Source organism: Rhinoraja longicauda, chromosome 13, assembly GCF_053455715.1.
Source record: "Rhinoraja longicauda isolate Sanriku21f chromosome 13, sRhiLon1.1, whole genome shotgun sequence".
Lineage (NCBI taxonomy): Eukaryota > Metazoa > Chordata > Chondrichthyes > Rajiformes > Arhynchobatidae > Rhinoraja > Rhinoraja longicauda.
This window is the reverse complement of record NC_135965.1, coordinates 19,390,631-19,416,494: the sequence shown is the minus strand read 5'-3', so window position 1 is coordinate 19,416,494 and position 25,864 is coordinate 19,390,631. Positions and strand designations below refer to the sequence as shown.

At 43.8% G+C, this 25,864-nt stretch overlaps 1 protein-coding gene across 7 annotated transcripts in view; it reads right to left on the bottom strand.

Annotated features, from left to right (window-relative positions):
- LOC144599502 (mediator of RNA polymerase II transcription subunit 12-like protein) overlaps nucleotides 1–25,864 on the bottom strand; it is a 395,150-nt gene that overhangs the window by 40,431 nt on the left and 328,855 nt on the right. For all 7 annotated transcript variants that reach the window (XM_078410467.1, XM_078410473.1, XM_078410471.1 and 4 more), the window contains exons 32-36: nucleotides 25,392–25,503; nucleotides 19,404–19,493; nucleotides 16,192–16,301; nucleotides 12,873–13,008; nucleotides 1,263–1,424 (exon numbers count right to left, since the gene is read on the bottom strand). In XM_078410467.1, the coding sequence (XP_078266593.1) occupies nucleotides 1,263–1,424; nucleotides 12,873–13,008; nucleotides 16,192–16,301; nucleotides 19,404–19,493; nucleotides 25,392–25,503 (610 nt within the window). The remainder of the gene's footprint in view (nucleotides 1–1,262; nucleotides 1,425–12,872; nucleotides 13,009–16,191; nucleotides 16,302–19,403; nucleotides 19,494–25,391; nucleotides 25,504–25,864) is intronic.

The window sequence follows — 25,864 nt, the reverse complement described above, 5'->3', positions numbered from 1 at the left end:
ATCCCTCCAAACCTGTCCCATCCTTCTACCTGTCTAACTCTTTCTTAAATGTTGGGATAGTTCCAGTCTCAATTATCTCCTCTGGCAGCTTGTTCCATACACACACCCACCCACTTTGTGTGAAAAAAATTACCTCTCAGATTTCTATTAAATCTTTTCCCCTTCACCTTAAACATATGTCCTCTGGTCCTCGATTCACTTACACTGGGCAGGAGATTCTCTGCATCTACCTGATCTATTCCTCTCGTGATTTTATACACCTCCATAAGTTCACCCCTCATCCTCCTGCGCTCCAAGGAATAGTCCCAGCCTACTCAACCTCTCCCTGTAGCTCAGACCTTCTAATCCTGGCAACATCTTCATAACTCTTTTCTGTACCATTTAACATCTTCCCTATAACATGGGGCCCAGAACTGAACACAATACTCTAAATGCGGCCTCACCAACATCTTTCCAACTGCAACATGCCCTCCCAACTTCTATAGTCAATTCTCTGACTGATGAAAGCCAATGTGCTAAAAGCCTTTTTGACCACCCAAACTACCTGCGACTCCACCTTCAAGGAACCATGCACCTTCACTCCTAGATCCCTCTCCTCTACAGCACTCCCCATAGCCCTACTATTCACTGTGTAGGTCCTGCCCATGTTAGACTTCCAAAAATGCAACACCTCACATTTCTCTGTATTAAATTCCATCAACCATTCCTCAGACCACCTGGCCAATCGATCAAGATCCTGCTGCAATTTTTCACAACCATCTTCACTTTCTGCAAAACCACCCACTTTTGTATCATCAGCAAACTTGCTAATCTTGCCATGTGTGTTCTCATCCAAATCTTTGATGTAGATGACAAACAGTAACGGGACGAGCACCGAACCCTGAGGCACACCACCAGTCACAGGAGATGTCTGAGGAAACCGGAGGACCCAGAGGAAACCCACACGTTCACAAGGAGAATGTGCAAACTCCAAACACAGACAGCACCCGAGGTCAAGATCGAACCTGGATCTCTGGTGCTGTGAGGCAGCAGGTCTTCCAAATGTGCCAGTGTGCTGCTCAAAGAGTCATTCTGATTCCAAGAAGCAGAGCCACAAGGAAAACATTGCCCTGTGTTTCAGGGCACACTTCACACACATCTCATTGCTACTTCAAGAGGGTAGCTCTCCCAGCCCGGCCACCATGCAGCCATGAAATGCTATTAAAACTAAAGGCAAAAAACTTTATTGAAGGTCACTAACTCTATCCTCACAGAATACCTGCCTGTTTCTTATCAATGGAGTCAAATCCTGCAATTTTGTTGCCTTTCGTGTCGATCAGAGATCCCATCGGCTCACAGGTGATCACGTCGCAGGTTTGCTTTGGCAACGGAAGCAGCTGGCGCACCTTGTCGATGCTCTCCGAGTGTTTATCTCCCAGTTCTTTCTGGCAGAGAAAGAAAAATAGAGGAGAAGGTATCAAACACCGCAAGTGGGGCCCAGTGCAAAAGGTGCATCGCGGAGAAGAGTCAGCTCGTCTCCAGTCTCTTCTGTTTGTTGCTACACTTAGTTCAGACGTCCAATGCAGTAGGAGTTTAAACAGATCTTTCCTAAATATGTGGACATCCACAAAACATCAGACCTCCCAAATCCACAACCACTGTATCAAGGTGTCGATTGGGATTCGACCCGAAATATCACCTATCCAAGTTCTCCAGAAAAACATTAAAGGATACAAGTTCACAAGTCAAGAGCAGAATTAGGCCATTCGGCCCATCAAGTCTATTCCGCCATTCAATCATGGCTGTTCTATTTTTCCCTCTCAACCCCATTCTTCTGCCTTCTCCCTATAATCTTTGACATCCATACTAATCAAGAACCTGTCAATCTTTAAAAATACCCAATGACTTGGCCACAGATTCACCATCTTCTGGCTAAAGAAATGTTTTCCTCATCTCCTTTCTAAAGGTACATCCCTTTATTGTGTGGCTGTGCCCTCTGGTCCTAGACTCTCTCACTAATGGAAACATCCTCCACATCCACTCTATCGAAGCCTTTTACTATTTGATAAGTTTCAATGAGGTCCCCCCTCATCCTTCTGAACTCCAACGAGTGCAAGCTCATCCTACATAAACCCAAGTAGCCCTGGGGTCATTGTTGCCACACTTCCAATACAACAAAAGTTTAAACACAATTTGCCCTAAACATTTGGTCAACATCAGACCTCCTAAAATCCACAACCACCATATCAAAGGTGTCTATCCAGTCCCAACCTGATACATCACCTATCCATGTACTCCTGAGATGCTGCCTGCCGCACTGAGTTACTCCAGCACTTTGTTTCGTTTTGTGTACCACCACATCAGAGTCCATGCACTGGCAGCTTACATTTTACATGGGGGCGGGGTACGTGCTTGAAAAGTGGTGCGTAATTCAAAGGCACGTAAATTAAACAGAGACACCTCCCAACTTACACAATAGGTGACTTATGTAAACTCGCACTTACGTGAACAATTCTGGCAGTTTGTAGTTTCCACAATCCTGTACCATCTCTCAAGTTTACATCGGAAACAAAACGGCAATGGCAGTGGTGCCGATCCCCCCTGAAAGTGCCCCAACAGTGAGATAGAACTTATGCCTGCAATGGTGGCGCTGCTTACCCAGAAGGCCACGGGCCACAGAAAGTGCCCCAGACACAGCCTGGCACCATTGAGACAGTTAATAATCTCAGTGATGGACATAAAGTGCTGGAGTCACTCAGCAGGCCTGGCCGCATCTCTGGAGAATGTGGACAGATGACGTTTTGGGTCGAGACCCTTCTTCAGACAAAGAGAGTTATTTCGGGCAAGGGACGGGGATGGTGACCATTGCTGTTTGATTTCATGAATATTTAAAAGTATTCTAAAAGGTGGAGCCCAAAATAGTCCATTTTTGGCTGTGGAAGAGATGATAACAAAGGAATACGAACAGAGACGGAGAGAGAGGGAATGTAAGGGTTACAAAATTAGAGAAATCAGTTCTTATACAATTGGGTTGTAAGCTGCCCAAGCGAAATATGAGGTTCACATGGGAATCAAGGGGATAGTTCACCATCCACCAGAACACTTAGAGAGTAGGCATTAAATTCTAGTCTTTCACCATGTCCCATGTAGGATTGGAAATCATCTGCGTCAGGCATGTTTTTCCATTCCATGCTGGCTTTGTAGAAACATGGATCTACAGAAGCTGGTTTACATAAATGGACACAAAGTTAGTGAGTAAATCAGTGGGTCAGGCAGCATCTCCAGAGAAAATGAATTCGGATTGGAAAAAAAGAAGGGCCCCGACCTTAACCATGTTCACAATAGACAATAGACAATAGGTGCAGGAGTAGGCCATTCAACCCTTCGAGCCAGCACCGCCATTCAATGCGATCATGGCTGATCACTCTCAATCAGTACCCCGTTCCTGCCTTCTCCCCATACCCCCTCACTCCGCTATCCTTAAGAGCTCTATCCAGCTCTCTCTTGAAAGCATCCAATGAACTGGCCTCCACTGCCTTCTGAGGCAGAGAATTCCACACCTTCACCACTCTCTGACTGAAAAAGTTCTTCCTCATCTCCGTTCTAAATGGCCTACCCCTTATTCTTAAACTGTGGCCCCTTGTTCTGGACTCCCCCAACATTGGGAACATGTTTCCTGCCTCTAATGTGTCCAATCCCCTAATTATCTTATATGTTTCAATAAGATCCCCCCTCATCCTTCTAAATTCACTTATTAATGTTCTCAAGAGATGCTGACTCCTTGAGTTACTCCAGCACTTTGTGCCCATGCTGGCTTTCCTGGATTATCTTGGGGCGACACAGTAGCTCAGCGGTAGATTCGGTGCCTTACAGCACCAGAGACCTGGGTACGACCCTGACCACGGATGCCGCCTGTACGGAGTTTGTACGTTCTCCCCGTGACAACGTGGGCTTTCTCTGGCTACTCCGGTTTCGTCCCACATTCCAAAGGCATACAGGTTTGGAGGTTAATTATAAACTCCCCCCTCTGCGTGGGATTGTGCTAGTGTATGTGGTGGCCGTTGGTCAGCACAGACTTGGTGGGCCAAAGGCCCTGTTTCACACTTTATCTCTAAAGTCAAACCCACCCCCTTAAATGTAGTTTATTTTATCCTTGATTACACACGCTTAGAAAATCCCAATTACTGTTGGCTTGTCTGAATTTCCTTGTGGCTCACCCCCTTTCCTTAAACGTAGTGCGACAAAATTAACAGCCCACCAGTCCTCCATTTCCTTCTTCAATAAGACCTGTGGGATTGCACCTCTGATCTTTATATCTTCATTCCTTTCAGAAACCTTCATTGTTTTTGTATGAATAAGGTGGTTCACCGATTTGTGAAATGCCTGTAGTTTCAAGGTAACTTCTCCAAAAGTCTTTAATTGCACTGCCATGCTCTTTCCGAAAGGATACCACAGGATTCATTTCCACTGTGTCACTGGGGATATATTCAAATGTATTTTGAGCCATGCCCCCTTGCCATGCTTAAATAAGCATGAACAACTATCCTTATTGAAGAAGGGTCTGAAGAAGGTTCTCGACCTGAAACGTCACCTATCCTTTAATCCAGATTTGCTGTATGACCCACTGAGTTACTCCAGCATTTTGTGTCTATCTTTGGTGTAAACCAGCATTGGCAGTTCTTCCTACACATTCTTATTTACTTGTTCCACATTCAAATATTATCTTACATGGTGTTTCAATAGCTGATAGATGGTGTTTCAGTAGCAAGTTCCATTTTCTATTCACTCTCGGAGAGACCTTTCACCTACATTTTTGTTTTGATTCGTTGGCAATTCTTTTAGGATGAAGGCCAGGGCAGAAACATGTTCGCTATCGACACTGTATACATCAGGTTAAACAGCCTCTGTGGATGTTGGATCCACATAGACAGCCCCCGAGGTTGGAATCGATCCTGGGTCTCCAGCGCTGTGAGGCAGCAACTCTGCCAGCTGTGCCACTGTACCACCCTTACTTTGTGATTACATAATAAAGGCTGTGCAGACAGTCCCTTGTGTGTGGAAGAAAGACTGGGTGCATGTCAGGAGCCCAAAGACAGATTAATGGACAAGTCCAGAGGCCTAGTTCCAGAGGTTTAAAATGTTAATGCATTTATTATAAATAGTGGCAACTTAAATTAAACCTGGAAACATCCAGTGAAGAAAGTTTAAAGTTTCTGTAGGAATTAAGTGCTGCCAAAAGAAAAATGAAAAAGAATGTTGGTAAGTCTTAACAGAAATATATTGGAACAGGTGCTTTATGAATTTGTGTCAGCTGCATTTATCTGCTTCATCTCAGTTTTGCCAGTTCTCTTCATAAACGGTCTGGTTTCCGGACATTTTATTTTACTGCCTTGTTTTTGCTATCTTGGTAGCAAGATTCAAGGATATCATAGTGACATTTACTTGTGATCGGGACTGGATCTCCACAAGCTAAAACACACACATTTCCTACATTCTTCCTGGAGGGATAATGTTTGGTGAGGCTGCATTTTGGTCAGTTAGTTTAGGTTAGTTTAGTTTAGTGATCCAGTATGGAAACAGGTCCTTTGGCCCACCGAGCTCACGCTGACCATCGATCACCCATTCACACTAGATCTATGTATTCCTACTTTCTCATCCACTCCCTACAAACAGAGGCCATTTAACGAACAAACCCGCACTTCTTTGGGATGCGAGAGGAAACCGGAGCGCGTGACCACCTGGATTTCCTCCGGGCGTTTCGGTTTGATCCACCATCCCAAAGACATGCGGCTTTGTAGGTTAATTTGCCTCAGTAAATTTGTCCCGAGTGTGTGATGCAAAAGTGGGATAACATCGAATTAGTATGAACAGGGTGATTGATGGTCAATACTCGGTGAACTGAAAGGTCTTTTTCTCCAAACTAAAAGACAAAGTGCTGGAGGAACTCAGTGGGTTCGGCAGCATCTGTGTAGGTGATTGCAAGCAATGTTTTGTCTGCCAATTTTTTATTTGTATGTATTTGCTGTGCTTTCATAGGTATTTTAAAATTATGTTTTGCATTAACGTCTTATTTTTTGCACAATCTTTTTTTCTTTTCACTCTCTTACAGAATATAAAGTGTAATATATTTATTATTTATGTATAATTTATTTTTTGTGTGTCTGGTGCCTGTGATTTTCATTGTACCAGTATCTCGCTGTACTTGTGCATCTGACAATAAAACCACTTATTTGGTTAAGTGGTCGGAACTGATGTGATCACAAGCTCTCGGAGGATGTCACAAGGAGTCATGCGCTGAGAGAACATGCCTAGCAGCACCAGAGGTGAGACGTTAGCAAGTTCCCAACTTCCACATTCGCAAAGGCAGAGGCCCCAAACTTGCTGAGACTTGGCACAAGAGACCAGTGGCTTTTCACCACAAAAATCTAATCATGGACTTTCATGCAAACAAAGGTCTAGGTTTATTATTGTCACCTGTACCGAGGTATACTGAAAAGCTTTTAGTCTTTGATCTCGAGAGATAAAATGTGGCAACAGGCTCTTCGGTCCACCAAGAGTACACCAACTAACGATCACCCTGCACACCAGCACTGGGGACAATTTACAATTTACAGAAGTCAATTAACCTACTATCCTGAATGCCTTTGGAGTGTGGGATGAAACTGGAGCACCCGGAGAAAACCCAAGGAAATGTAAGTCTGCTGTTAATTGATCAGAAATCTCTCCCATTTACGTACACAAACACTGAATACCACCAAAATCAGGAAGGTTGGACACAGAGGGAGGCCATTCAGCCTGTGGATTCCATGCTGGCCCCAGGAAAGACCAATCCAGCTTCCTCACATCGATTCCTGACATTGAACCAAGTCAAGTTGAGTTTATTGTCACATGCACAAGTACAACAAGGTACAATGCAGATCTTGCTTGCAGCAGCATCTTCACCCTCTCTCCTTTGCCCTGCATATCCATTTCTTTCACATCCTTATCCACCTCCCTTGGGAACACGATAATTGAATCTTCCTCCACTATTACTCTTCAGAAGCATATTTTAAAGAACACCATGATGTTTTGTCCCTTCTGCCATTCTCTGCCCCTGGTGTTTTGATGCCTCCACAGGAGAGTAGCTTCTCTCCGTCGTCTCTATTTTGACTAATTGATTGATTAATTGAAAGCTACAGTGTGGAAATAGGTTCTTCAGCCCACCAAGTTCACACTGACCAATGATCACCCATTCACACTAGTTCTATGTTATCCCCATTTCGTATCGTACCCACTCGGGGCAGTTTACGGAATCCAATTAACCAATGAACCTGCACATCTTTGGAATGTGGGAGGAAATAGCAGCACCTAGAGAAACCCCACGCGGTCACAGAGAGAACATGCAAACTCCGTGCGGACAGCACCCATAGTCAAGATCGTAGATCAAACCTGGGTATTTGGCGCTGCAAGGCAGCAACTCTACTGCTGTGCCACTGTGCCGTCCCCAGTCATAGGCATAGACATACAGTCATACAGCGCGGAAACATGCCCGTCAACCAACTTATCCATACCAACCAAGATCACACTAGTTCTACGTTATCCCACTTTCTCATCTGCTCCCCACACACTGAGCAATTTACAGAGGCCAATTAATCTGCAAACCTGTACGTCTTTGGGATGTGGGAGGTAACAGGAACACCTGAAGAAAGCCCACACGGTCACAGGAAGAATGTGCAAACTCCGCGCAGACAGCACCCGGGGTGAGGATCCAACCCAAGTCTCTGATGCTAGGGCTGCAACTCTACCAGCTGCCTCCCGTTTGTTTGTATCTTTCATGATCTTAAATGCTTTTATCAGATCATCTTGTGGCCTCACTGTTCCAGGAAAAAACAATTCTGCAGGCTATCCACCTAACTAAAGTCTCTCAATCCAGGATTATTCCAGTACAAGTCTTCTTCACCCTCTCCAAATCCTTCGCATCATTCTTAATGGTGTCATATTCAGCAAGAAACACATTCGGGCACTGAGGCTAAACTAGTGGTACAAAAGGGTTGATCACAACCCCTTTGGTCTTGTGTTCCATGCCTCTAATTATCAAACCCTGACAATGTAAGGAACTGCAGATGCTGGTTTATACAGGAGAAAGACTCAAAGTGCTGGGGGTAACAGCAGGTCAGAAAGCATCTCTGGAGAACATTGATAGGTGACGTTTCGGGTCGAGACCCTTCTTCAGACCCAAAACGTCATTTATCCTTGTTCTGTAGAGATGCTGCCTGACCCACTGAGTTACTCCAGCACTTAGTGTCTTTTTAAAACCAACCCCAGGATCCAGTATGATTTACGAATCACTTCCTTAAGATGGCCAGCCAGTTTCAATGAGCTATAATTGAATATACTGTTCCTGCACCTTTTCAGTACCAGTTGATATTACTTCCCCTATTTCGTAATGACAAATTGTAACACTACCCATTTCTCAGCATTACATTTCATCACATTTCTAGCTGCCCGTTCACCAGCCTGTTTATATCCTCTTGACATCTATTACTCTATCTCTTACATTTCACACCTGTTAGTATTGTGTAAATTTGGAAACAGCGCCCAATACACCCAAAATCAATTCATTATTTAGAGTCATAGAATCATACAGTCATAGTTATAGACATAGAGTCGTAGTCATACAGTCATACAGCACAGAAACACGCCCAACTTGCCCAACCAGACCAACATGCCCCATCTACACAGGTCTCATCTGCCTGTGTTTGTTCCATATTCCTCTAAACCTTTCCTATCCATGTACCTGCCCAAATGTCCTTTAAAAAATGCACCTGCCCAAATGTCTTTTAAATGTTGTTATAGTACTTGCCTCAACTGTCTCCTCTGGCAAATCGTTCCACATACCCACCACCCTCTGTGTGAAAACGTTGCCCCTCAGATTCCTATTAAATTTTTCTCCTCTCATCTTAAACCTATGTCCTCTGGTTCTTGATTCCTCCACTCTGGATAAAAGACTGTGCATTCAGCCTATCTATTCCCCTTGTAATTTTATACAAGGCAATAAGATCACTCCTGAGCCTCCTGTGCTCCAAGGAATAAAGTCCTGGTATGCCCTACTGATCCCTGTAGCTCAGGCCCTCAAGTCATGGCAACTTGATTTTCTTCACCAAATCATTAATGTTTTCTGAAAAAATGGAACATGCTCTTTGATAGCAGGAATTTCCAGGTAGACAGTAATGTGTGCAAAGAGATTGCAGACTGAGTGAAGGACAGAGGGATCTAGGCATTCTTGTGCATAAACTGTGAAATGCCAGTGGATCGATGTGCAGCATGTGGTCACTGGTCAGTGCCAACCAGTGATCACCCCGTACTCTAGCACTGTCCTACAAATGGGGAACAATTTACAGAAGCCATTTAAACCTACAAATCTGTATGTCTTTGGAGTGTGGGAGGAAACCGCAGCACCTGGGGAAAACCCACGCGGTCAGAGGGAGAACATACAAACTCCGTACAGACAGCACCCGTAGTCAGTGAGAATAAGGAAAGAGCTGCCAAATTAACTCATTTGGACTATCAACACAAGTTTTAGCTACCCTCTCCTGTACTTCCTTGTAATAAATTCTTGGCCGTTCAGAATCTTAACTACATCTTCCTTGCTAAGACTGCTACAGAATCATCTTCCAAGCAAAATACTTGTTTTTGTACCTCTACTCTTACAAACCTTTGATTTTTATTTGCAAAACATCAACACACATATGCATGCACATGTACATGCTTGTCCACACACATACATGCATGTGTATGCATATCTATGCACATACACATAAACGCAAACATGTGTGCACATATGCATACACATGCATGTGTGTGCACACACAACCATGCATGCAAGTGGGCACCTGCCCACATGCACATACATACACATGCATTCACACAGATATATACTTGCATATATGTGCACATGTGTATCAATGTTTATGCATATCACACATCAAGGGCACTTAAAATGAATATTGTTAAAAACCTAATTTGGTTCAACAAAGCCCTTTGACAAGGGAATCTGCCATCTTTACATAAGTCCATAAGTTCTTAAGTTTCAGGAGCAGAATTAGGCCATTTGGCCTATTAAATCTACTCCGCAATTCAATCATGACTCATCTATCCTTCCCACTCAACCCCATTCTTCTGCCTTCTCCCCATAACCTCTGCCACCCTTACCAATCACAAATCTGTCAATCTCTGCCTTAAAAATATCCATTGACGGTCTTCACAGCCATCTGTGGCAAAGAATTCTAGAGATTCACCACCCTCTGACTAAATAAATTCCTCCCCACCTCCGTTCTAAAGGTACATCCTTTTATTCCAAGGTTACATACACCCTCTGGTCTGAGACTCTCCCACCAGTGGAAACATCCTCTCCACATCCATTCTATTCAGGATGGGCCTACTAATGACTCCAATCCTACACCACGTGAGTGATTTTTAAATGCCCTTTAAAATGGCTTTGCCAGCCTTTCAATTCAAGGGCAATTGTTGATGGGCAATAAATGATAACACCGATGAAGCTCATATCTGATAAGGGGACTGAAGGTAAAAGAGCCATTTGGAGGCAGTGATCATAATATGATGTTTTACTCTACAAATTGAGAGGGAGAAGGGAAAATCGAAAGTGTCAGTATTACAGTATAGCAAAGGGGATTACAGAGGCATGAGGCAGGAGCTGGCCAGATTTGACTGGAAGGAGGCCCTAGCATGGAAGACGGTGGAACAGCAATGGCAGGTATTCCTGGGAATAATGCAGAAGTTGCAGGATCAATTTATCCCAAAGAGGAGGAAAGATTCTAAGGGGAGTAAGAGGCACCCATGGCTGACAAGGAAAGTCAAGGACAGCATAAAAATAAAAGAGAACAAGTATAACACAGCAAAGAAGAGTGGGAAGCCAGAGGATTGGGACTCTTTTAAAGAGCAACAGAAGATAACTAAAAAGGCAATACGGGGAGAAAAGATGAGGTACGAGGGTAAGCTAGCCAATAATATAAAGGAGGATAGTAAAAGCTTTTTTAGGTATGTGAAGAGGAAAAAAATAGTCAAGGCAAATGTGGGTCCCTTCAAGACAGAAGCAGGGGAATTTATTATGAGGAACAAGGAAATGGCAGACGAGTTGAACCGCTACTTTGGATCTGTCTTCACTAAGGAAGATACAATCTCCCAGATATTCTAGTGGCCAGACATCCTAGGGTGACAGAGGAGCTGAAGGAAATTCATATTAGGCAGGAAATGGTGTTGGGTAGACTGATGGGACTGAAGGCTGATAAATCTCCAGGGCCTAATGGTCTGCATCCCAGGGTACTTAAGGAGGTGGCTCTAGAAATTGTGGACGCATTGGTGATCATTTTTCAATGTTCTATAGATTCAGGATCAGTTCCTGTGGATTGGAGGGTAGCTAATGTTATCCCACTTTTTAAGAAAGGAGGGAGAGAGAAAATGGGAAATTATAGACCAGTTAGTCTGACATCAGTGGTGGGGAAGCTGCTGGAGTCATTTATAAAAGACAAAATTGCGGAGCATTTGGATAGCAGTAACAGGTTCATTCCGAGTCAGCATGGATTTACGATGGGGAAATCATGCTCGACTAATCTTCTGGAACTTTTTGAGGATGTAACTAGGAAAATTGACAGGGGAGAGCCGGTAGATGTGGTGTACCTCGACTTTCAGGAAGCCTTCGACAAGGTCCCACATAGATTAGTGGGCAAAATTAGAGCACATGGTATTGGGGGTAGGGAACTGACATGGATAGAAAATTGGTTGGCAGACAGAAAGCAAAGAGTGGGGATAAATGGGTCCCCTTTCAGAATGGCAGGCAGTGACTAGTGGGGTACCGCAAGGCTCGATGCTGGGACCGCAGCTAATTATAATATACATTAATGACTTGGATGAAGGGATTAAAAGTACCATTAGCAAATTTGCAGATGATACAAAGCTGGGTGGTAGTATGAACTGTGAGGAAGATGCTATGAGGTTGCAGGGTGTCTTGGACAGGTTGTGTGAGTGGGCGGATGCATGGCAGATGCAGTTTAATGTGGTAAGAATAGGAAGGCAGATTATTATCTGAATGGTGTCAAGTTAGGAAAAGGGGACGTACATCGAGATCTGGGTGTCCTAGTGCACCAGTCACTGAAAGGAAGCCTGCAGGTACAGCATGCAGCGAAGAAAGCCAATGGAATGTTGGCCTTCATAACAAGAGGAGTTGAGTATAGGAGCAAAGAGGCTCTTCTGCAGTTGTACAGGGCCCTAGTGAGACCGCACCTGGAGTACTGTGTGCAGTTTTGGTCTCCAAATTTGAGGAAGGATATTCTTGCTATTGAGGGCGTGCAGCGTAGGTTTACTAGGTTAATTCCCGGAATGGCAGGATTGTCATATGTTGAAAGACTGGAGCGACGAGGCTTGTATACACTGGAATTTAGAAGGATGAGAGGGGATCTTATCGAAACATATAAGATTATTAAGGGGTTGGACACATTAGAGGCAGGAAACATGTTCCCAATGTTGGGGGAGTCCAGAACCGGGGGCCACAGTTTATTAAAAAAGGGGTAGGCCATTTAGAACGGAGATGAGGAAACACTTTTTCAGTCAGAGAGTTGTAAATCTGTGGAATTAACTGCCTCAGAAGGCAGTGGAGGCCAATTCTCTAAATGCATTCAAGAGAGAGCTGGATAGAGCTCTTAAGGATAGCGGAGTCAGGGGGTATGGGGAGAAGGCAGGAACGGGGTACAGATTGAGAATGATCAGCCATGATCACATCGAATGGTGGTGTTGGCTCGAAGGGCCGAATGGCCTACTGCTGCACCTATGTCTATTGTCTATCCTGAGTAAAGCTAACCAGCGTCTCACAATGCTGCGTGCCTGGTGCACGGACATACCTTTAGTTTCTTCACTAAGTTCATGTAGGCTCGCTTGTTTTCCTCCGATCCTCCTTGGGAGGCACTCGACAGATCTGATGCCAGGGTCCCGTTAATCAACACACCCAGCATATCCAGAACAGTGGTGAACAGCTCGCTGGAGGAGGCAAAGAAAACGGTCAATTGCACCAGGTCCAATATCAACTGCAGTATACACAGGCAATTGACCAGTGAGTTTGACAGCTCAGGAGGAAACACACATACCTAGCAATCATTCGGCAGCTTAGTGGAAGCCCCACAAGACCAAGCCAATATGGCACCAGTGATTGTTTCAATAGTTGACTTTCAATGGCAAAAGGGAGCTGGGTTGTCTCTTGAATATTGGAAGTTGAGGGAAGACATGATAGACATATAAAATTATCAGAGGCTTTGATAGGGGTGGCACAGTGGCACAGTGGCACAGCAGTAGAGTCGCTGGCTCGTTTCTTTCTTTCTTTCTTTTTTTCGATCCAATTTCTCCGTTTATTTGGCAGAAAAACGCAGAAACCATGCATAAAGCGCTGAAAATGGATTTTAAAAACGCGGAAATCCACGGAAACGTGGAAAATTCACATGCCTGATCCACCCTCTACACACACATTTCACTCACAGGCTACCCACTCACACACTAGGATCCTAGGAGTGCAGGTGCATAGTTCTTTGAAAGTGGGGTCACAGGTAGGTCATAAGTTCTAGGAGCAGAAGAAAGACATTCGGCCCACTAAGTCTATTCGGCCATTCAATCATAGCTGATCTATCTTTCCCACTCAACCTCATTCTTCCCCATAACCCCTGACACCCGTACTAATCAAGAATCTGTCAATCACTGCCTTAAATATATCCATTCATGCCCTCCACAGCCGTCTGTGGCAATGAATTGCACAGATTCACCACCCTCTGACTAAAGAAATTCCTTCTCATCTCCTTTATAATGGAGCGTCCTATTATTCTGAGGCTGTGGCCTCTGGTCCTAGACTCCCCCACTCGTGGTCAAGAAGGCTTTTGGTACATTGGCCTTCATCAGTCAGAGTATTGAGTATAGACGTTAGGAGGGCATGTTACAGTTATGTCAGATGTTGGTGAGGCCATATTTAGAGCATTGTGTTCAGTTTTAGTCATCATGTTATATGAAAGATGTTTTCTAGCTTGAACTCGAGGGATTGAGCTATAGGGGGAGATTGAAAACCATGAGAGGAATAGATCGGGTAAATGTACAGTATTTTGTCCAGAGTAAGGGTATTGAGAACCAGAAGACATAGGTTTAAGTTGAGGGGGGAAAGATTTAATGGGAATCTGAAAGGTAACTTTTTTACACAAAGAGTAGTGAGTGTATGCAACATGCTGCTAGAAGAGGTAGTTGAGGCAGGTACTATTGCAACATTTAAGAAACATTTAGACAGGTACATGGATAGGGTAGATTTAGAAGGAAATGGGCAAAATGCAGGCAGGTGGGACTAATGCAGATGGGACAAGCTGGTTGGCATAGGCAAGTTGGGCCGAATGGCCTATTTCCACTCTGTGTGACTCTATGACTCATGTTCTATTACTTCTTCATCTCTCCCCAAATGATTTAGTTTAGTTTAGTTTATTATTGTCACGTGTACAGTGACAAGTTACAGTGGACAATTTACAGTGGACAAGTTACAGTGGACAAGGTACAGTGGACAAGGTACAGTGAGAAGTTTTTGTTGCGTGCTATCCAGTCAGCTAAAAAACTATACACGATTACAATCAAGCCGTCTACAGTGTACAGGTACAGGATAAAAGGTATAACATTTAGTGGCATTTAAGATAAAGTCCAATAAAGTCCGACTAAAGATAGTTCGAAGGTCTCCAAATTGGTAGATAGTAGGTCAGGAATGCTCTCCAGTTGGTGAGAGGCCTGATAACAGCTGGGAAGAAACTATCCCTGAATCTGGAGGTAAGCATTTTCAATTTTCTGTACTTCTTACCTGTAGGGAGAGGAGAGAAGAGGGAGTGACTAGGGTGAGACTGGCCCTTGATTATGCTGCTGGCCTTGCCGAGGTGTAGATGGAGTCAATGGAAGGGAGGTTTGTTTGCATGATGGTCTGGGCTACGTCCACAACTCTCTGCAATGTCATGGATGGAGCTTTCCCAAACCATGCTGTGACGCATCCTTATAAAATGCTTTTGCCTTCTCAATAAAATGTTGTGTTGCCACTTTCAGGGAGTTCTAGACTAGGACCCGAGAATGCTGCTAAATGTCTTTCCATTAATTGTATAATTTCCCCTACATTTGACCTCCCAACATGCATCACCTCACACCTGCTCAAATTAAACTCCATCTGCCATTTCTCGGCCCATTTTGGTAGCTGATCAATATCCCACTATTTACTTTGACAGCCTTCCGCAGTCTGCTAACTCCTGCAATCTTGGTATCACCAAGGAATAGATTAGGTAAATGCAAAGGGTCCTTTGCCCAGAGTAAGGGGATCGAGAACCAGAGGACCTAAGTTTAAGGCGAGGAGGGAAAGGGATAATGGGGGGGGAGAGGTCACTTTTTACACAAAGGGTGGAGTGTATATGGAACGAGCTGCTGAGGAGGTAGTTGAGGGAGGTACTCTGGTAACATTTAAGACACATTTGGACAGGTACATGGATAGGATATATTTAGAGGGTTATTGGCAGATGGGACTAATGTTGAAGGGGCATGTTGGTCGGCGTGGGTAAGTTGGGCTGAAGGGCCTGTTTCCGCACTGTACGACCTGCAAACATCCTAACCGACCCATCGGCATTTACACTTAAGTCATATATATCACAAACAACACGGATTCATGTGGAACTCCACTGGTCACAGATCTCTAGGTTGAATATTATCCTTCCCCTACGGTCTTCTCTCAGTAAGCCCCAGTTCTGTATCTGCATAAGTACAATTGAGACGTCTAGTTCCAAACACACTTTAATCACTGACGAACATCGATTTTCCAGCACCCTTGGTTCCAGATCCTTGCTGGATTATCCATTTTTCCGGAACAATGGAGGTCACATAATAATAATTCAACAATACGCCTCTGACACACTAATTATACCCCTCCCTTGTCTCTAAATCACCATGGAATGCTAGAAACGTAAATAAAGAATTAAAAAATAACAAAGAAGGAAAAAAATTGACTCTTTCGTGATTTTGTCCGGATTAAAGGAGGTGTCAGACCATCAGTTGCCGGAAAATCGATGGTGGACCTTGTACTTCGATTCACTGTTTTGCCAATCAAATATAAATTGCAATTGTTGAAATTATTTTCCATCAACGAAGCCATTTCATTTGTCAAAAAGTACATACACATTCGTTTGCACATCAACGGTTCCCGAGGTGATTATCTGAAGCAACAAAAGAGCCCAGTCTGTGGTCCACTGGGTGCTGCGCTGGACAGTGTCAAACATACCACCAACCTGCAAAGACAGATTCAAATACCAAGCGTTATCCCACAACAGATGCAAGTACACGGGATTAGTTTGGAGTTTAGAGATACAGCGTCGTGTTTCCATCCTGAACTAAACTTTCAAAATTGTACAGGCCCATCTACTCACTGTTAGCGATTCCCTTCTGACCAAGACAACAAAAAAGAGGCAATCATAGTGACTCGAACTTCAGATACATTGCTGTATTTACAGGGTCTCAGGCAGCAGTCATAGAATCGTGGAGTCATATGTCATGTGAAAACAAGCCCTTCAGCCCATCTAATCCAGGGTAGCAATCAAGCCCGAACCCCACGTTGACCCCATTCCCATTAATTTCGCACGGATTACAACACAGCTGAGAGGAAAAGAGAGTCAAGCAGCTTTGAATTGAACATACAAAGTACAAGAAATTTGCAGACTGACCGAAATATTGACAGTGTGCATTATTCTCTCCAAATTCCAAAAATACCTAAACATCACACATCACAGAAGCGCAAGGTAGAGGGGAGATAAGAAAAACAAACCTGGAAACTTTGTGCCTTAATGCGAGGACCATTCGTAATAAGGTGGATGGATTGAATGTGCAGTTAGTAGTTAAGGAATATGATATAGTTGGAATTACGGAGACATGGCTCCAGGGTGACCAAGGCTGGGAGCTAAACAATGCAGGGGTATTCTATTTTCAGGAAGGATAGACAGAAAGGAAGAGGAGGTGGGTGGCATTGTTGGATGAAGAGGAGATTAATGCAATAGCAAGGAGAGACAGTAGCTTGGATGCAGGAGAATCGGTATGGGTCAAACTGTGAAATAGCCAAGGGCAGAAAACACTTGTTGGAGTTGTATACAGACCACCAAACAGCAATAGGTAGGTTGGGGAGAGCATCAAGCAGAAAATTAGGGATGTGTGTAGCAAAGGTACAGCAGTTATCATGGATGACTTTAATCTACATATAGATTGGGCCAACCAAATTGGTAGCAGCACTGAGGAGGATGATTTCCTGGAATGTAAACGAGATGGTTTTTTAAACCAATATGTAGAAGAACCGACTAGAGAACAGGCTATCCAAGAATGGATATTGTGTAATGAGGAAGGATTAGTTAGCGATCTTGTTGTGCAAAGCCTTTTGGGCAACAGTGACCACAATATGGTGGAATTCTGCATTAGGATGGAGAGTGACACGGTTAATTCAAAGACCAGGGTCCTGAACTTAAAGAAAGGAGACTTTGAAGGTATGAGACAGGAATTGGCTAGGATAGACTGGCAAATTATACTTAAAGAGCTGACGGTGGACATGCAATGGCAAAGATTTAAAAACTGCATGGATGAACTCCGAAAGTTGTTCGGGGAAAAAAACGGGGAAGGCAGCTCAACCGGGGCTAACGAGGGCAATCAAGGATAGTGTTAAATCCAAGAAAAAGGCATATAATTTGGCCAGAAAAAGCAGCAAACCGGAGGACTGGGAGAAATTTAGAACTCAACAGAAGAGGACAAAGGGGTTAATTAAGAGGGGGGAAAAAAGAGCATGAAAGACAGTTTGCGGGGAAATGGGGAGGTGCAACGAGACCTGGGTGTGGCTTGTACATCAGTCACTGAAAGTAAGCACGCAGGTACAGCAGGCAGTGAAGAAAGCTAATGGCATGTTGGACTTCATTGCGAGAGGATTTGAGTTTAGGAGCAAGGAGGTCCTACTGCAGTTGTACCGGGCCCTGGTGAAACCTCACCTGGAGTGTTGTGTGCAATTTCGGTCTCCTAATTTGAGGAAGGACATTCTTGCTATTGAGGGAGTTCACCAGGTTAATTAACCTAGGTTCACCAGGTTAATTCCAGGGATGGCGGGACTGACATATGCTGAAAGAATGGGTTGACTGGGCTTGTATTCACTGGAATTTAGAAGGATGAGAGGGGTTCTTAGAGAAACATATAACATTTTTAAAGGATTGGACAGGCTAGATGCAGGGAAAATGGTCCCGATGTTGGGGGAATCCAGAACCAGGGGTCACAGTTTAAGAATAAGGGGTGGGCCATTTAGGACTGAGATGAGGAAAATTTTCTTCATCTAGAGAGTTGTGAATCTGTAAAATTCTCTACCACAGAAGCCAGTGGAGGCCAATTCACTGGATGTTTTCAAGAGAGAATTAGATTTAGCTCTTAGAGCTAAAGGAATCAAGGGATATGGGGAATAAGCAGGAACGGGGTACTGATTTTAGATGATCAGCCGTCCTCATATTGAATGGCGGTGCTGGCTCCAACGGCCGAATGTCCTAATCCTGCACCTATTTTTCTATGTTACTAAACCCTTTGACCCACTGAGTCCACACCGACCATCGATCACCCGTTCACACTAGTTCCATGCTATCCTTCTTTTGCACCCAACACATTAAGGGCAATTTACAGAAGCCAATTAACCTAAAAGCATGCACGTCTTTGGAACGTGGGAGAAATCCAACGCATCCGGAGAAAACTCACGTAGTCTCAGGGAGAACCAGCAAAATCCTAACAGACAGCACCCATGGTCAGGATGGAACCCGGGTTTGGCACCGTGAGGCAGCAGCTCTTTCCGCTGCATCACTATGGCACCCCAAGTGAAGAGAGATGGGAGATTCTACTATATACAGTGGCATCAAAGCCATTAAAATATGAGCGAAAGACTTAGGAGCAGAAGGCAGTCATTCGAGTCTTCTCCACCATTCAATCATGGCTGAATTATTTTTTCACTCTCAACCCCATTTTTCTGCCATCCCCTGTAGCCTTTGAGGCCCTTCCTAATCAGGAACTTATCAATCGCAGCTTTAAAAATACCCAAAGACGGCCTCCACCCCCGTCTGAAGCAATGAATTCCACAGATTCACCACCCACCCTCTGACTACAGAAATTCCCCCTCATCTCCATTCTAAAGATACGTCCTTTTATTCTGAGGCTGTGGCCTCTGTGGACTTTCCCACTACTGGAACATCGTCTCCACATCCACTCTATCTAGGCCTGGGTCAATTGTTTCCACGTACAGAGTTTACGACTGCTCTGTGTTTCTTCACCTCCTGATAGCGTGGCCTTTATTTTTTGAAAAGATAGATTTTTGTAGAGAGCCATCTCACCAGATTCAGGCGTAGCTGAAGAGCCTCGTGCATCATTTGTCGGGCTTTCATGTCATCCTGGTAACGTTCTTCCCTCCAGTTACTCAAAATCTGGGAAATATTACAATGAAGAGAGGGCCTTAGTCCGTTTCAATTGACATTAAAGTGATTGAGCAAATTGCACAGAGCAACTACGATGAAAGTTTAGTTTAGTTTCAGGTGCAGCGTGGAAGCAGGCCCTTCGGCCCACCGAGTCCTCGCCGACCATCGATCACCCATTCGCATTAGTTGAGTTGAGTTTAGTTTATTATCATGTGCACCGAGGTACAGTGAAAAGCTTTTGTTGCGTGCTAACCAGTCATTGGAAAAACAATACATGATCACAATTTGAGCTATCTGCAGTATACAGATGCATGGTAAAGGGAATTACGTTTCACATTATTCCGCTTTCGCATCCACTCCCGACATACCAAGGGTAATTTTACAGAGAACTATTCACATTGATATAAGTCGTCTATAGAAATAACAAACAATAATGGAATCAGCACCAATGCGTCCTACGTATCACCTGTTACAGTCCGAAAAACATTCCTCCATCACAGACCTCTGTTGTCTAGCTTCAAGCCAAGTTTGCCTCCATTTGGCCAACTTGTCTTGGATCCCATGTGATTCAAGATCACCCTGGATCCCATGTGATTGAAAACAGAGATTAACAGATTGTGGAATATTACGAGACTTAGTAGATATGGACTGAGTACATGAAAATGACATTGAAGTAAAAGACCAGCCACAATCCTAATATGTGGCAGAACTGGCATGAAGGGCTGATTGGTCTATTCCTGCTACTATTTCTCTTGTTCTTGTACTTAACTGAGGGTGACTATTCCTGGTGACTGAGGGTGACTTGGGTGGCACGGTGGCGCAGTGCTAGAGCTGCTGCCTTACAGTGAATGCAGCGCCGGAGATCCGGGTTCGATCACGACTACAGGTGCTGTCTGTACGGAGTTTGTACATTCTCCGTGATCTGCCTGGGTTTTCTCCAAGATCTTCGGTTTCCTCCCACACTCCAAAGACGTACTGGTAGGTACGTTAATTGGCTTCGTAAATGTAAAAATTGTCCCTAGAGGGTGTAGGATAGTGTTAATGTGCGGGGATCGCCGGTCGGCGCGGACCCGGTGGGCCGCAGGGCCTGTTTCCGCGCTGTATCTCTAAACTAAACTAAACTATTCCATCATTGGAAAAGACTTATTGAACACATTAATCCTAGTTTTTGAACATTCAATTTCCAAGTGTTCTTTATAATACCATTGACTAGAGGATACAGTCAATTTACAAAGTTTTAACCATAACAATAGGATGCTCTCCACATTAAGGAATAAGACTGTACCAAAGTACCTGTCATATGTTTTGCCCAACAAGTCATTTCATGAAATGTTTTCCGGGAATGCATCCTTTTTACGAATCAAGGAAATGGCTGCACAGTAAGACATTAATCTCTGAAGCCTCTTGGGTCAACATGTCTGCAATTAATTTATGGAGAAATCGGCACAACATGTCCACACTTATGTTCAGGATCTACAAGAAGCTGCTCCCACTTAGAGTCAAACAGCAGATAAACAGGCCCTTTGGCCCAACTTGTCCATCTTGAGATAACCACTTATGAGGTGTTTGCGCAGTAACCAACCAGAACCAGAAACAGATGCTCAAGATCAACTTTTGAGATTCCAGATAAGGGCAGTGGTAGGAACAGAAGAAGCTGGGTTTTAAAAGTTATCTTCCAATCATGTGACTATCGACAAACAAAAAGTTGAAATCCCAAATATCCAACGCAATTAAATAAATGCTGGAAATAATTACTGAGTCAATTGGGCAATAAAACAAGCTCTTCATCTAAAACTTGGACGTTTGTTAACAGTTGTGGAAGCAGGCTCGCTTAGAAAAATAATTAGGTCATTGTCAGAGTTATATAGCATGGAAACATGCTCTTCAGCCCAACATGCCCCATCGACACTAGTCCCACCTGCCTGCATTTAGTCCATATATCACTCTAAACCTCTCCTATCCATGGACCTATCCAAATGTCTTTTAACTGTTGTTATAGTATGTTCCTCAACTGCCTCCTCTGGCAGCTCGTTCCATACACCCACCAACTTCTGCATGAAAAAGTGTCCTCTCAGGTTCCTACTAAATCTTTTCCCTCTCACCTTAAACCTATTTCCTCTGATTCTTAATTTCCAGACTCTGGTTCAAAGACTGTGCATTAACCCTATCTATTCCCCTAATGATATTATACACCTCTCATCCTCTTGCGCTCTGAGGAATAAAGTCCCAGCCTGCCCAACCTCTCCCTCTAGCTCAAGTCCTGGCAATATCCTCATAAATATTCTCTGCACACTTTTCAGCTAAATTTCCCCTAGTGTGTAGGATAGTGTCTGGTCAGCAAAGACTCTAAACTAACCTAAATTGGACCGAACTCGGTGGGTCAAAAGTAAAGAATACACACAAAAGTAGAAAAAATATGAAATTCCCTGATAAATTCATTTCTGTTTAGGTTTCTGAAACTTCTTGATGCTTTAAGCTAAATTTGAGTTTTTCTGAAGTAAGAATACACTGTACAAAAAAGATGACTTACTTGATTTTATTTAATCACTATCTGATGGATAAGGATCTCAGAGTTTACACTTCACAGGGAGTTTTTGGTAGCGGTTCGAATTATTTACCGAGCGAGACTGCTATAAAAGATATCAGCAAGCTAAAAATATATCTTGATATCTTTCAAATTCTGATCAAATGATTCAGCCACAGACACAGGAACCTAATCAGATGTACAGCACTTTGGTCAACATGGGTTGTTTTTAAATGTGCTATACAAATAAAATTGACTTGACTTGACTTGACATCGCTGTTAACACTTCCACGTCTGAAGCCATAAAAAATGATAAAAAATGAAGTGACACAAAAGACTGCAGATGTTGGAATCTGGAGCGATAGAACTTAGTGGGTCGAGCAGTATCTATGGGGCCGAGAGGAATGGTCTACATTTCGAGTTGGGACTACATCAGGATGAAGAGTCATAGAGTCATACAGCACAAAACAGGCCCTTCAGACCAACTTGTCCATGCCAACCAAGATGCCCTGTACAAGCTGATCCCATTTGCCTGCATGTTGTCCATATCCCTCTTAACCTTTTCCATCCATGTACCTGTCCAAGTGTCTTTTAAATTCTGTTATTGTACCTGCCTCAACTACCTCCTCTGGCAGCTCCTTCCATATACCCACCACTCACTAAGTGCAAAAGTAGACCTCAGGTTCCTATTAAATCTTACATGGAAACATAGAAACATAGAAAATAGGTGCAGGAGTAGGCCATTCAGCCCTTCGAGCCTGCACCGCCATTCAATATGATCATGGCTGATCATCCAGCTCAGTAGCCTGTACCTGCCTTCTCTCCATACCCCCTGATCCCTTTAGCAAAAAGGGCCACATCTAACTCCCTCTTAAACATAACCAATGAACTAGCCTCAACTACCTTCTGTGGCAGAGAATTCCACAGACTCACCACTCTGTGTGAAGAAATGTTTTCTCATCTCGGTCCTAAAAGACTTCCCCCTTATCCTTAAACTGTGACCCCTGGTTCTGGACTCCCCCAACATCGGGAACAATCTTCCCGCATCTAGCCTCTCCAACCCCTTAAGAATTTTATATGTTTCTATAAGATCCCCCCTCAGTCTTCTAATTTCCAGCGAGTACAAGCCCAGTCTATCCAGTCTTTCCTCATATGCAAGTCCCGCCATCCCAGGGATTATCTGGTGAACCTTCTCTGTACTCCCTCTAAGGCAAGAACGTCTTTCCTCAGGTTAGGAGACCAAAACTGCACACAATACTCCAGGTGCGGTCTCACCAAGGCCCTGTACGACTGCAGCAGAACCTCCCTGCTCCTAAACTCAAATCCTCTTGCTATGAATGCCAACATACCATTCGCTTTCTTCACTGCCTGCTGCACCTGCATGCTTGCTTTCAATGACTGGTGCACCATGACACCCAGGTCACGTTGCATCTCCCCTTCTCCCAATCGGTCACCATTCAGGTAATACTCTGCTTTCCTGTTCTTGCCGCCAAAGTGGATAACCTCACATTTATCCACATTATATTGCATCTGCCATGCATTTGTCCACTCGCCTAATCTATCCAAGTCACTCTGCAGCCTCCTAGCATCCTCTTCGCAGCTAACACTGCCACCCAGCTTCGTGTCATCCGCAAACTCAGAGATGTTGCATTCAATTCCCTCGTCCAAATCATTAATATACACTGTAAATAACTGGGGTCCCAGCACTGAGCCTTGCGGTACCCCACTAGTCACTGCCTGCCATTCCGAAAAGGACCCGTTTATTCCTACTCTTTGCTTCCTGTCCGCCAACCAATTTTCTATCCACCTCAAAACTGAACCCTCAATACCGTGTGCTTTACCGTCTTGCTCCTCATAGAGTCATACAGCGTGGAAACAGGCCCTTCACACCAACAAACATGCCCCATCTACACCAGTCCCACCTACCTATGTTTGACACATATTCCTTAAAACCTATCCTATTCATGTACATGTCCAAATGTTTTGTTAAATGTTGTGATAGTACCTGCCTCAATGGCCTCCTCTGGCAGCTTGTTCCATATTCCTACCACACTTTATGTAAAAAGGTTACCCCTCAGATTCCTATTAAATCTCCCCCCCCCCCCCCCTACCTTAAACCGATGTCCTCTGCTAAGAACTATATTCTGCACTCTATATCGTCTACTTTGCACAACCTATATTACTTGTGCTTGATGTGATTGTATTTATGTATAGTATTATTTGATTTGTTTGGGTAGCATGCAAAACAGCTTTTCACTGTACCTACACTTAAGGAAACTGCTTGCTGTAGGGCTCTCTCCTTACCACATTTCCAACTCATTTACTGTCAGCAAATACATTGCAAATTGAACTATGTGGAATTCATGGCACAGATGGCTGTGGAGGCTAAGTCAATGGGTATTTTTAAAGCAGTAATTGACAGGTTCTTGATTCGTAAGGGTGCCAAAGGTTACATAGAGAAGTCAGTATGGGGTTGAGAGGGAAAGATAGATCAGCCATGATTGAATGGTGGAGTAGACGCGATGGGCCAAATGGCCAAATTCTGCTCCTATGGTTTATGAACATGTTCATCTTTATAATGTGAAAATGCTATTTCTTGTTTTTTGTTTCATTTGTACCCTGAATCTGGCTTTACTAGGGGCCCAGCTCAGATAGGAATAGACATAAAATAAAACATCTCATAGATCAGTGGTGAGTTTCTCGGGCAAGTTCGTTTATTGAAGGCCTTAACAGTGCACACTGTTGCACTCTGAGGGAACCCAAAGTGTTTTAAAGATTCACAGCACCCACAACAAAATGGTTACTTGTGCATTCTACGTTTTTTAGATAATTCAACATTGATCAATGTCCCTGTAACCTTTCATCTTTATCTTTCCCCAGAGTTATCTTCAACCTTACATTCCCTGCTATATAGAAAACCACTCTCCCATTTGTATAACAAATGGGTGCAATAAAAGTCAATACTCCCTGATCAGTTTTATTGCCCTCAGCTTGGTTTACAACCCCTAATGTTTATTTTAACTAAACCAGCTGTGCAGTGGAACCTAAACACCATGATCATCTATTGTGTCGGAAGGAACTGCAGATGCTGATTTCCATGGAAGATGCTGGAGTAACTCAGTGGGTCTGGCGGCATCTTTGGAGAAAAGAAATAGGTGACGTTTCAGGTTGAGACCCTTCTTCAGATCCCATTTCTATTCATTGCCTCCTGAAGTTGGCCATTTTACCCATCTTGTTTATCAAGAATACCCATCGTGTTTATCAAGAATACACATCTTCCGTATAATTATCATAATGTCCGACATCAAATGCATAAATTCTAGTGTTTCCCCGTGCAGAAGTGCACAGTTCCTGCGCTGGTTTCCATCCTTAGAACCCATTACCTGGTTGATCTGGTTTTGCAAGGAGGTCAGCAAGCCTTCCCGCTGTTCATCCTGACCCTTCAGGCAGGTGAGGACCAAGGACAGAAATGGCTGTTGGCTCAACAATGACATGCTGTGGGTTTAGAAAACATGACAGAGGTTACCCAGGTCACCAGTGCAGGTCGTCCTCACTCATCAACTAAATGAGGCCAAAAACACAATTTTATTCAGAAATATTAGCATGCATGTTAACACTGATCAACAATTTCACTCAAGCAAAAACACAACATGCTGAAAGAACAGTGCGTCAGGCAGAATCTCTGGAGGGAATGGGAGTGGATGTTTTGGGCCGTGACCTTTTCCCTCATTGATCAGTCAGAATAGAAATCCTGACCTGAAAAAATATTATCTGTCTATTCCGTCCACAAATGGGTGGCATGGTGGCACAGCGTTAGAGTTGCTGCTTTCCAGCGCCAGAGACCTGGGATCGATCC